The 13,574-nt window shown below is 35.5% G+C and overlaps 1 protein-coding gene across 4 annotated transcripts in view; it reads right to left on the bottom strand.

The window, feature by feature from the left end:
* The window catches only part of IQUB (IQ motif and ubiquitin domain containing), a 64,409-nt gene that overhangs the window by 23,505 nt on the left and 27,330 nt on the right, over positions 1 to 13,574 (bottom strand). For all 4 annotated transcript variants that reach the window (XM_009003157.5, XM_078343879.1, XM_035254861.3 and 1 more), the window contains 2 exons: positions 11,158 to 11,368; positions 2,081 to 2,256 (listed from right to left, as the gene is read on the bottom strand). In XM_009003157.5, coding sequence (XP_009001405.4) covers positions 2,081 to 2,256; positions 11,158 to 11,368 — 387 coding nt within the window. The remainder of the gene's footprint in view (positions 1 to 2,080; positions 2,257 to 11,157; positions 11,369 to 13,574) is intronic.

Below are 13,574 nucleotides of genomic sequence, written 5' to 3'. Positions count from 1 at the left end.
CTGGGTGCAAGATAAAGCAACTTGCTAAATGAATAAGTTTATTTCAAAAGATGACTCTGGAGAAGAATGATTATAGTTTGCCTACAGTAAATTCACCTTTCCTAGAATTAAGATATTTAAGAATTTAAAATGACAGTATCTACATTACATAATTTCTTAATGATACTTGGAAAACAAAATTATACAACCACTATTTCTGTCCCTATTCTCCCTCCCTACCTTCTTCCACAAACATTTATTGACACGGTAATAAGAATTGTGCTATGATATGAGGATAAAGAGATAAATGATAACTCTTTCCTTTAAAAGTTCAAAATCTAAAAAGGATTCAGGCATGTAGACACAATAAAGACTGCACACTTTGTACAAAGAGATGAGACAGAATCTCATGAGAGCATATACTACAGCTAGGCAGACCAGCCTTTGCTTTCTGAAAGAAGAGGCATCTGAACCTGTCTTACAGGGTCAGTAGCTAGCTACTAAGGAAGGAAGAAAAGGGTGTTCCATGTAAAGGCACCCAACGCAAAAGCATTAAAAGCACATGGTCTTTCTGAGGATATGCAAATAATTGAGCATCGCTGAAGCAGTGTGGGTAGAGTATGCAGGGAGAGATGGCAGTGATACCACAGTGAGATAAGTAAGGTTTGCAAACATGAAAATCCTTGTTTCCTGAGGGTAGCGAGGAGTGATTATGGTCAGCATTGTGGTTAGTGAGGCCACGCTGGCAGTGATATAGATAATGGAGGAGAGAATTGAGAAGTGAAACTGGAGGCAGCAGCCCAATTTGGAAATGTAAAGTCATCCCAAAACCCGTATTCAATTAAGTCAGAGTCAAACTCACGCATACAAGATAAGGTAAGACTTTTCTCATAACACCCTCCCAGAGGAAATAAGAAGACCTATTTGATACAGGCAAGGTCATCAGGGCACCATGGCAGAGCCTTTTCCCTGCAGGCAATGGTAGTGGGTTTGGAAAGGAAGCAGTAAAGAATTAAGGAGGCAGGAGGTATTAAACAGTAGAATAAACAGGTTGGTGGCTAGATGGAGATGTCAAAAATAACACCCAAGTTTCTGCCTGCAGCAACTGGGTAGATGATGAAATTTTCATACAGATAGGTTATATGCTGCAGAACAAGATCAGTCCTTGAAGTGTAATCTTGGTATATCCAAAGAGCAGTGACAGTAGGCAATTGGATATATGATTTGGATGCTCGTTAGAGATCTGGCATGGAACTACAGGGAGTTCTGGGATGCAGGCCAGAACTCAGGTCAAGGCCACAGATAAACTGAGATCAAATATGGGAGTGAATAGCATGAGAGGAGGACATTTCAAATATCAAAAATACGGTTTTTAAGAACAAATACCCTCAAATAATAAGAATCATAGAAACAGAAGCACTACAGGCTAACATCTTAGAGAAATGCACCCCTTTTCTTCTGTAGCTGAATTGGCTTTAAATTGTTTGGAAAGACTAGGTTCATAAAAGAAAATTGGTCACTATGGAAACAGGCTATTCAATATCAAACAGGCAGTTTGACCACAAAAGTGGTAATTACTCAAGTTTTTTCTTTAATTATATGTTTTCATGGTTTTCAATAAGCATATATTCTTTCAGTCAGAAATTTGAAGTCAGTTAATGATGCGGTGAGCCATAGCAGTAACAGTAGTTTATAGCTATTCCTCCCAGGTTGCTTCCTATCGGAGCACCCCAGACCTAGACATTTCCTGACTTTAATACTCTGCATTTTATCGCTGTATACAACTTATCTATTTTATATAGCCAGTCTAAATCTAAATGAAAAGAGTCACAAGAAATATCTCTGTCTTTTCCTTCATGGCCAATCCCCTTAATGAAGAATGTATGGATTTCATGTTACTTATCAATTTCTTTCTCTAGGCTGCCATTAAAATCTAAAGTTATATCAGAAAAAAATATATATCTCATTTTTAAGAAATATGTCATCAAAATCCTAAACAAAATTCATGCAAATTCTTGCAATGTAAGTCTCTTGTCTGGTACATTATTCTACATTTTGAAACTTAGACTATATTCATATTTATAGTACTTGCATCACTAACCTTATCCAAAAAAGCTTGTATTGCTGCTTCCTGAGTCGCCATATAAGCAATGTCTCTGTGTCTCCCAATGGAAGCAATTATCTGAGCCTCTTTTTCCAGAAGTTCACATAGGGCAGCTTTCCTTTCAGCTCCAGTGAAAGATTGGTTAATCCGTTTAAGTTCTTCTTGACGCCAGACTAGAGGAAAAACACAATGGACTCTTGAGTTTTTAAAATCTCATTTTTTTATGATCACATCCTGACAAGGAGTATCTTATTTTTACATCGATTTAAATGAAAGTATACACAGATAGAATCATTTATATTGTACACCTGACGTGTGAAAAAAATGACAAAATAGAAGCTGAGAGACTTAAAACAACAAAAGTAAAGTCAAACAAACAGAAGCCAAAGGAAAACAGTACAGATGATGTCAAAGTATGTCTCCAAGTGAGCATTCGCACTGCCTAGCACTGACAAAAATATAACGTGGACTTTGTGGCAGCCATGAGTGTGCACTGTTCACATCTCCCTTCAAGAGAGTACCTGTCACAAGGGGTAAAGGTAATTCACAGTTCCAACGACAGCATTTCAGAGCTGCTGCCTTGCTGAAGCCAAGGTTGCACTGCCTACAAAGCACTCAATAATGACCAGGCACCATGCAGGAGTCAGAGCCTGAATCTGCCCAGTGGACTTTTCTGTGGTCCGTCATATCAGAGCCAACTGCCAGGCTGGCTTAGACTTCCTTAGAGCTAAGACTGTCCATACCCCATCTTCTTTCCTTCCCTCTCTCAACTAATGAGGTGTCAAATCTCACCTCAATCTGAAGACTTCCTTTGCCTTCCTCTGCTCCCTTTCCCCTTTATCTTCACTTCCAATTACACCCTGGTGTCTCCTCCCTCAATGACACAAATTGACATAGTTTTACGTACAATTGTTGATTTCAGTCATGTCTTTCATTCACTTAGGTGCCATTTTCCATTTATTTACAAAACTCTAAATTATAGTCATAAATGTTATAAAGTAATTGCATTTACTGTTTACTCAAACTACTGCATTATGTTATAATAATATTTATGACATTTTAAAGCACTGGTAACTATCAATAAAAAATATGCTGCCCAAACTTAAATAAACCAAAATTTCTGAGCTCAGATACAAGCATTTTACCAATTGTTCCATTTAATTTTTACATGTACTAAATTTGGAGAAGAAAAATCTTTTGTATCCCACATTTCAAAAATGTCAACCTTATTTACATTAACAAAAGAATAGGGTTGGAAAGAACTGAAGAAATTAAATCGTTTAACCCCACGTTTAAGAAAGTATCCGTCTCTCAGAAGCTTGAACAGGTTTAATTTGCCCATCCTGGTTCTAGTACTAGCCTTTGAGGCAACATGGTGTCGTTCTGTTTCTTGGTCACATGGTATTCCTTTGGGTATGTGAAGGGAGCAATCACATCCCACTGGTGTTTTATCTTCTCTAGGCATAAATATTTCTATTTCTTCAATTGTCTATCATTTTATTCATTTTCTATCCATCTAAGTCAAGCTCCTCTGATTTAGCACAGTACCTCTTAAAACATGACATACAAAATTTCTGTCAAGATAGGAGCTTCCGTACAAACTGCTACCTCCCCTCTCCTGTGTCACTGCTAAAAGGATAAAAGAAATACGAAAGATGGGAGAAAAGAGAGAGACCTGAATCAGTACTAAAAATCTGAAAGGAATTTATCCCTGTGGTAGAACCCCTGGGGAATTTCTAAAAGATACAGTGCAGATACTACCAAATAAATAAAAGACTGTCAAAAAGGCACACAAATGTTGTTACCCAAACTTCTGCTTTCTCATCTCAGAAAGTCAACATCATAGCAGATGATGGGAAACCCCAACTACGCAACTCAGGACTAGAGAAAAGGGTAGCATATCAAGCTATTTGATAGTGTACCACGCTTTAAGAAAGTCTTCAAAAAACTTTCAGAAGAATGCCTAACATTTCAAATCACTGCAGAAGTTAATAACAACTGAGTTTATGCAAAAAAAAATTGAATAGTGCAGAAAGCAAGATGAGAAAAGCAAAACATAGCATAATAGTTATGCTTAACATATGAAATAATTCTACAGATATTTTTGTTGAAAAGAAGACAATTTTGTAAAATTCTAGTGACATGATGTTTTCAGGGGGCACACTTGAAACAATGTGACACCAAAGTTGAAATATAAAAGGTTAGCAGATACGAACAAAAAAGAAAGCAGAAGTAGCAATATTAAAACATAAAAACTGGGGGGAGAACCTCAAAATTCAGGTCTTTTAGGTAGAAGGTAATTTTATGATGAAATGTCTGTTATGAATGTTTATATAGGAAATCATATGTCATCAAATATGTTTTTAAAAACTTCTATCAGTTATAAACACAATGTTGGGGAGTATATTTTATATTATTAAAAAACAGATAAAATACAAATGTATTAATCTATGACGGAGCCAAGTAAAAAATTAAAAGCATAAAATATTTGAACAGTGCTTTTAAAAATTAAATTGTCGCCAGGCGTGGTGGCTCACGCCTGTAATCCCAGCACTTTGGGAGGCCTGGCGGGTGGATCATGAGGTCAAGAGATCAAGACCATCCTGGTCAACATGGTGAAACCCCGTCTTTACTAAAAACACAAAAAATTAGCTGGGCACGGTGGCGCATGCCTATAATCCCAGCTACTCAGGAGGCTGAGGCAGGAGAATTGCCTGAACCCAGGAGGCGGAGGTTGCGGTGAGCCAAGATCGTGCCATTGCACTCACTCCAGCCTGGGTAACAAGAGCGAAACTCTGTCTCAAAAAATAAATAAATAATAAAAAAATTAAATTGTCATACATTAAGCTCTGAACACCAAAAGCTGAAAATGTAAACTTATTTTCCAAGTTCAGTAAACCGTTTATATAGATATATCATATTTGGAGAAGTAGAAAGCAGAAATGTTACAAACTACATTTTTACCACAGAACAATTAAACTAGAACTAATAACAAAAGTTTAAATAGAAATATTCTAACTGCTTGTTAATTGAAGAAATCTCATCAAAAATAACAATTTAATCAAAGAAAAAGTATAACACTATTAAGGGAAAACACTACATGTCAAAATGCATAGGATCCAACAAAAATTTCAGCAAGGTAAACTTGGGGAAATTTGGCATAAATAATCCTCAAATTTATGAGGTACAGTCAATCATGTACCTGTCAAAAGTAGGAGGGATTTGTAAAAAGCTGTAATGTTTGCAATAATCAACCACAATTCTTCTCTGGAAAATCATGTCTTCTCGGCACTTCATTCATTCTTCAAGACTAAAGATTACTGAGAACAGTTTTGATCATTACTCTGGTACCTTGGAATATACATCTGGACTGGGAACCCAAACTCACTTAAGCCATGTTTGTGCTATGCTCTGCATGAAAGTAAAACAGGTTGAAACTGCGAATCACTGTTCGTTATTCTGAACAAATATTCCCAAAGTCACCTTGGTCTCTGGCATGTATCGTAAGTTTCAGTTCATTCCAGGTTTTTTTGGATTTCCAGAACTATTCCTAAAAATCCTTATGTGCCACATTGTACGATTCTTCTTATTTATTGTGCCTCTCATATGCAGCAACCCTGGTTTTGAATTTGCAGAATAAATTCTGTCTTTGCACTTCCACAAACAGGATGCTCAGGGATCTTGTCTTCCATTCATAGAGGTTTACATTGCTTTAGCTTCATTCAACATACTCTCCCACTTCTCACAAACCATGTCATCCTCTCACTTATACACGGTCCTTTTCAGTGTGGACTTACCAGCTGGTTTACCACTGGAGGGCTACGTTTAATTAATAAGTCATCTAAATCTTTCCTTTCAGATGGAGATTATTATATTATCAGAATAATGAAGTTTTACAGTCTCATGAACTACATCCTGGCCATAGAATCAAATCTAATTTTTCTCTGAAATTTAAGAAGCCTGTTTTCAGACATGATCATTATAATTGCCCAAACTCTATCACTTCATTGCCAATTCAAAACACTCAATAATTTTGTGGAAATTATTATGTGAAAAAACACTGGTTCTATGGTGCATTCAAAAGCAAGAGTGACACAGTTCTTTCTCAGAGGAACTAATATGTTTCCCTGCCTCTCCCTGGCTGGACAGACTATAAAATCCTTCCACAAGCACAGAATTTCTACTTCTCTTTTCATTTATCTTCACCTAAAAGCACAACATTTTCACCATTAGGCTTAAAGACATCCTTTGTGTAGACCCCTTCTTGACAGAAGATTACTTACCCTTGTCCTCCATTATATACAACTCAATCAAGTAAAATATACTCTGGCATTGCTATATTCCAGACATGATCATTTTTCTCACCATGTTTTAGGGACATTAATATAATTAGAAACTATATTTGACTTCTTCTAATAAAATTTCAAGTTTAAATCCAGTCTCTGTGCATTAGATGATAAATATCTGGGGCTGTTAAGTATTGTATCTGGTGACTGCCTTTCATACATCTAGTTTTATAGGTCAAATGACCTCAGCTTCCACCACAGGACTACAAGAGGAGTAAACTGACTGAAGATAAGCATAATGAAGGAAATATATAACAATAGAAATCAACAAAATGGAACAGAAAAAAAAATTGGGAAAAATCAGGGGAAGAGCAATAAAACTGATAAATCCCTAGGCAGACTGATCAGAAAAAAAGGAAGAAACACAAAATTACCAATATCAGTAATTGAGGTAATAACACTATAGATCCTACAGGTATTAAAAGGATAACATGGAACATTATTAACATCTTTATGCCAATAAATTCAATAACTCAGGTAAAATTAATAAATTCCTTTAAAGACATTAACTATCAAAGCCTATCCCCAATGATAAATAAGTCACATTATTATTAAAGCAATTGAACTTACAGTTTAAACCTTCCCACAAAGAAAATTCCAGACCTAGTTGGTGTCACCATTGAATTCCAAACATTTTATAAAGACACGCTACTAATTCTACACAAACTGTTTTAGAAAATTGAAGAGTACAGAAGAGACTAGCATTATCCTAATACCAAAACCAGACAGTAACATAACAAAGAAAAAAAATCACAGACCAATATCCCTTATGAATACAGACGTAAAAATTCTAAAACAAATTTTGGCAAATCAAGTTTGACAACATATAATGATAAGGCAATAACAGGATGTGGGGGCCATGTGATTAGGCCCCCAGGTCCTCATTACCTAATCAATCTAAGGATGTGATTAGGTAATGAGGGTGGAACTGGGATTATTGCCCTTATTAAATAGACCCAAGAAAGCTGTTCATCCCTTCTGCTATTTGAGATCACAGTGAGAAAGCATCATTTATTAACCATCTCCAGACACTGAGTCTGTTGGTGCCCTGACCTTGGACTTCCTGGACTCCAAAACTCTAAAAAATACCTTTCTGTTATTTATGTCTATGGCATTTTGTTACATTATCCTGAATAGATTGCAGTCTTAACGAACGATGCAAAGGCAATACAATGGAGAAGTGACAGTGTTTTCGACAAATGCTGTAGGAACAACTGGATGTTCAAAAGAAAAAGTTTAAAAATTCACTTTAACACATATCTCACATCTCATACAAAATTCATTTCAAACTGGATGATACATCTAAGTTCAAAATATAATACTATAAAACTTCCAGAACACATAGGAGAAAAGTGTGTGACCTTAAGTTTGGGGATGAGTTTTCAGATATAACAACAAAGGCACAATTCACACAAGAAGAAACAAACAGGACTTACTAAAATTAAAAACTTTTGTTCTAACAAAGACACTGTTAAAAGAATAAAAAGACACACCAAAGATTGAAAGAATGTAAAACTGCCTGAAGACTGTGGGGAAGGGTATATCCTGTGAACATACTCTCACCTCTCAGTTCTTCTCCTCACCACTAGGGGCTGTTTCTCCTCTGCACTTCTTTGGGAGATGAGTAAATGGAAAGAGCAGTTCTTACTTGGCTGGATAAACCCCCTCTCCAGGCCTGTCAGATGATTCAAACTCACCATCCTGAGGCTCTTGAGCTGAACCCCTCCTCCTGCAACTCCCCTGACCCGAGAGATGTATTTGCACTCCAGGTAGCCACTTAGGAGTAATCCAGCTGTTCACTTCAAGCTTCTTTCTGACAAGATCCCTTCATTTCTATAGCTGGCCCTATTAAACATGGCCAAGAGCACCTCAAATTACCCTGTTGCATGCTTACTCTCTCTTGTTTTCTCTACTGTATAGTCCCCTTTTGATAGAAAACAAAGATATACCTCTGTTTTTAAAATCCTGGGAGTAAAGAATGCAGCAGCACTCTCCAATATCAAAGAAGTCTAAAAGCCCTCCTCTAGTTCTCTAGGTTTCCTAGGTTGGAGTCAGGCCCCAATATACCATCCTGGTCAAGATTCAGGCACCAAAAGCAAAGCATAACAATGGCTCTCTCCAAAAAAAAGAAAACCACTTTCCCGACCTCTGCAAATCTCTCCTAGCCCTTCTTATATCTTTTATCTTGCTATGTGATGCATGAGCCAAGAAATAGGTCCTATTTTACTTCCTTTGTAAACTCTTTATCAGGGAGAGACAGACTGTCTCTCATTGAATCTGGTAGCTTGATATCTCACCTATTGGAGCCTCAGTCGAAAATAAGGCAGGGTGACAGCACCCTCCAGTATGGCTACAATGAAAAAGACAGAAGTGTCTAGTGTTGGAGTGGATGACAGAGCAATTAGAATTCTCACACCCTTCTGCAGAAGTTTAAAATGGTGCAACCTCTAAAAAACTATCTGGCAGGATTCACTAAAGCTGAATTATGTATATCCTATGAACCACCAATTCCACTGCTAGGTTTACACCCTGAGAGAAGTGTGTGTGTGTGTGTGTGTGTGTCTACAAGTAGTACTGCTACAAACATCATTTGGTGAAATATATTACTTATATATAATATATATGTACTTATATTTATAAATACATATATATTATACTTTTATTTATATTTATATTAAATATAACATTTGTTCATATTTATAATTTATTAAAATATTTAGATTATACTTTTATTTTATAGTTTATATATTTTAATATTTATTTTTTATTTTATTTTTTGTATTATATATATTTAATACATACATATATATATATATATATATATATATATATAATTCACCAAAGTGTACTACTTATATTTGCCAAAAACTGGTTGGGGGGTGAGGGGTGGTGCAGGAAGAACCAAATCCACGGTAAAATGGATACATGAGTTGTGGCACACCCATGCAGTAACATACTACACAGAAACGAGAACAAATGGCACTACACACAATAGCACGGATCGGTCTCATGACATAATACTGAATTTTGAAAAACAGACACAAAAATTTCTATTCTGCATAATTCTACCCATATAAAATGTTTAAATAGATAAAACAACTCCAATTATTGCAGGCTCTATTTAGAATATGGGATACTTAGCATCTTTTTTTTTCCAACTAATGGCCCTAAAGACAATTCAGAACAAAGAAAGAGATCACCTTCGACATACTGCTATAAAAAGACATAACAATCATATATTTTTGCCTTGAGACAGCCTCATCTTTGACATATTACCTTATACAGTTAAATTTGTTTTCTTAAATTGATATCATTTTGCTTTTATTACTGAAGAGCAGGTTACCTTGAAGAAAAGTTAAGTTTCATATTATGGATACAAGTATCATTATCAGCCATAAGAGGGCAGCAGTTCCAAGGAATGGAGTTATGAATATGAAGTGAAGAAAATTATGTAAGAGCAATAAAAATTACTGAGCTTGTGAACCACAGATTTTTTTAACAGAACTTAAAAATTATTATTCCAAGGCTTTTAATTTAGAATTTTAGGACTAGAAAACCCCAAAAGATGTCCCTTTTATGTAAGAAACTTCATGTATTTCATTGTCCTCTATGTATAAATCACATGTGGACTTAACTATAACCATTCTACTTTACTATGAAAATTCTGTATAAAATCATTTGCCATAGAACAATAGCTCAAATATGTGTAGGTCTGTATACTTTCTAAAATATTTTCATAAATGTAATATTTTATACTTTTTTTATTTTTATTTTTTTTTGAGACGGAGTTTCGCTCTTGTTACCCAGGCTGGAGTGCAATGGCGCGATCTCAGCTCACTGCAACCTCTGCCTCCTGGGTTCAGGCAATTCTCCTGCCTCAGCCTCCTATATTTTATACTTTTTATTCTATTAAGCCCTCTGAAGTAGACATGCCAGAAATTATTAACTTCTTTTTATGGATGAAGAAAGTGAGGTTTAGGAGACATGAGTAACTTGTCCTAATTAATACCACTAATAAGTAGAAAAGGCAGAAGCTCATTCAATATATTTTCTATTATTTTACACAGCTGTCTGTTAACCAAACAAAAATAACAATGGTATCCTTTACTCACATATGAATTTGGAATATTATTCCAAGAAGGGGAATGGTGAATCTACTGCCTGAGTAAAGAGGGCCTGGCTTGTTCAAATATCTGAAACTTTTAATTTATCCATGACTAGCACACATACTGCGGAAGAAATAAGGTATGAACGTCAAGATGTATGAATATACATTTATATATTGTTATTAGTAAGGGGAAATTTTAAAAATATGGCCAAGTCCCTTCTCTAAAGAGCAAAATCAGACAGGATACTGGATTACGGGATTAAAGAACAGCTCAACTCTGAGTTCACAAATTCCCCAAAACACAAGAAAACCAGATGAGACAGTACTTTCTCTCTTTATCTCACATGGATGAGGATCAAATGAAATAATACACTAAAACTGCGTAATTCACAAAGCAGTATGAACATTTTGCTAATTGTTAATATAAAAGCATTTCTAATTTCATTTCAGTCTTAATTGTTAAGTATAAATATAAAGTAGTATTCATCTTTCAAAATTCTCTAGTCCAGATTTCCAAGACATCTCCCCAAAATAACACCTTCTTTTGTCTGCAGTAAATCTGCTTTTCCTACTAATGAAAAATTTAAAAACATTTTTTGCAAAGCCTGTGTCAGACTTACATTCTAATGCATTATAAAGAAATTCAAAGTCTTCATTTGTTTTAGGATTATGCCTCCGATCATAGTCCAATTTTATCCATTCTTCTTTTTCTCTTATCTTCCTTACTTCTTCCTGTCTTTCCCATTCCAACCTTAAGCTTTTCTGTCTTCTTACGTTCTCTACGAAGGTTTTAGCATGCCATTGCCTGAAGTAAGTCTGTATCACTATCGCCTACAAATTAAAAGGAAATAGAAAGTGTCTATCATCAACTTTTTGATCAGATATAAAGGCAATTATGATTATTTCAATTCCAATTCCATAACAACAAAATACTGAGTCTAGTTTTAGCTCTAGACTAAATAGATCTTTTCACATACAGTAACATAAAAAACACGGATAATGCATGTCACTGCTATTTGGCTTTGAAATCTCACAAATACACCTTCATAGAAGGATGTTCATACAGTCCTTGATAGAATAGACTCTGGAGTAAAACTTAGTTTGAATCTTCCTACTGCTGCTCACTAGTTGTTTGATTTGGGATAAGTTAGCTGCCATCTCTATGCTTTAGTACCCTCATGTGTAAAACAGTGATAATAAGAGTATACATATAAAGTGCTTAACCCAAGCCTGGTACATCATGAGTCCTCAATAAATACTATTATTGTTATAAATATTAATTATCACCATCTTATCTTAAATGCCACTAGTTCATGTTTATAACAAAACTGTATTTCCTAAATATACATCAGATAAGTATGTGTGGAAACCACCAAAGGCAGGTTAGATAAAATGGAGACTAAAGCAAACAAGTATTTATTAAATTGTATGAAATATGAATACATTTGAAAGTAGAGCATAGTACTAAAATCTCAAAAAGTCTGTGATATACCTGAGAGAGTTTAGCACTTTTTGAGAGTCTCTAATTTTATTTATTAAAATCATAAATAAAATGTGAAAAAGCCAGATCAAGACTGATGATAGAGCATATGCTGATGCATCCCTTACTCTCATCCTAATGCCTAATAATTATAGAAAAACTATGCAAAGTAGATATTGACAAAGACACTGGATCAAACTGAAGGGATCCCCTAAAGGAATAAGAAACTTTAAAGAATCCCTTCAACAAAAGAGGCTGGTAGAATTAATTGAAGAAACAGTCTATAATCTAATCATACACTGGAGAAGCAAGTCAGAAAATACAGAAGGGACTTCAGGGCTGCTCTAAGCCCAAAGCTGATGGATGGTCTGATGGCAACTAACCAGGTGACTGCGTAAAAAATGCAAAAGGGATAGGTTCCTCTAAAATAATTAGGCAAGGATCAACAGAGATATCTGTCCCTAGGCAAGAGTGGTGAATGTCCCAGAAGATGACACCCAGGAGGGAAAAAAAAGCCTCCTAAACAGAAAACTAGCTTTCTTCCATAATCAAGCTTTACACATCCCCTAAAATCACTGGGGTCAGACTGGGTAAACAAATACGCTGCTGGCACATTGGACATTAAGAATCTCAAACACATCAGCAGCATCTAGAAAATTATTAGCAATGCAAATGTTCAGGCCCCACCCCAGAGCTATTGATCAGAAACTCCTGGGGAAGCAGAGCATTCTAAATATTCAGACGCCCTCTAGATGATGCTTATACCAAAGTTCAACTACTTTAGTAGTTAACTTTACTAGAAGTACTACTAGAGTAAATCAGAACAAAATACAAAAGCAGACTAGATATAGTTAATATTTTCATAGAGAAAGGAAAGGCTGTCAGTATAAAATAATATAATGAACCAAGAAAAAAGACTGGCAACATTTTTACTTTTGAAATTTAAAAAATTAATAGAATATGTTATTAGCCTGTGTGCTATTAAACTTGTTAAACTTATTTAAAACACCAAAATACCGTTGTTTCAACAACACAGAAGATTTTTCCCTTTCACGTGGCAATCCAGGGATTAGCAAAGCAGTTTCGGGCTGGTGGGAAAACTCTGTCATATTCAACGAATGGCTTCCTACTTCCATGTCCCAGACGGCTGGTCCACTTACCATCTTCCAACCAGTAAACAGAGGGAAAAGGAACAAGGAGCAGTTTTAGAACGATTGTCCCTAACATCTCATCGTCCAGATCTTAGTTACGTGGCCTCACTGATACACAAGGGAGGTGATGAAATGTGGTCATCAGTGAGGCAGCCATGTGCTCAGATAAAGCTTTGCTACAACAGAAGGGAAAAATGGGTAATGGCAGAACTCGCAGTTTCTTGTAAGCTGATCTGCAGAACGTGCAGATCCTAAAAAGTAATCAGCAGGCAAGAAAATTAGGTGAGAAAATTTTTTTAGGACAAAAAGTCATAAAATGTAAATGAATGTATGAAAAATAAGAGACATGAAAGATTAATCCAAGCATTGTAAAATGTTTCTTTTTTTTTTTCTAGACATAGTGTCA

The sequence above is a fragment of the Callithrix jacchus genome, chromosome 11 (genome assembly GCF_049354715.1).
Source record: "Callithrix jacchus isolate 240 chromosome 11, calJac240_pri, whole genome shotgun sequence".
Classification (NCBI taxonomy): domain Eukaryota; kingdom Metazoa; phylum Chordata; class Mammalia; order Primates; family Cebidae; genus Callithrix; species Callithrix jacchus.
This window is presented reverse-complemented; position numbering and strand designations above follow the sequence as displayed.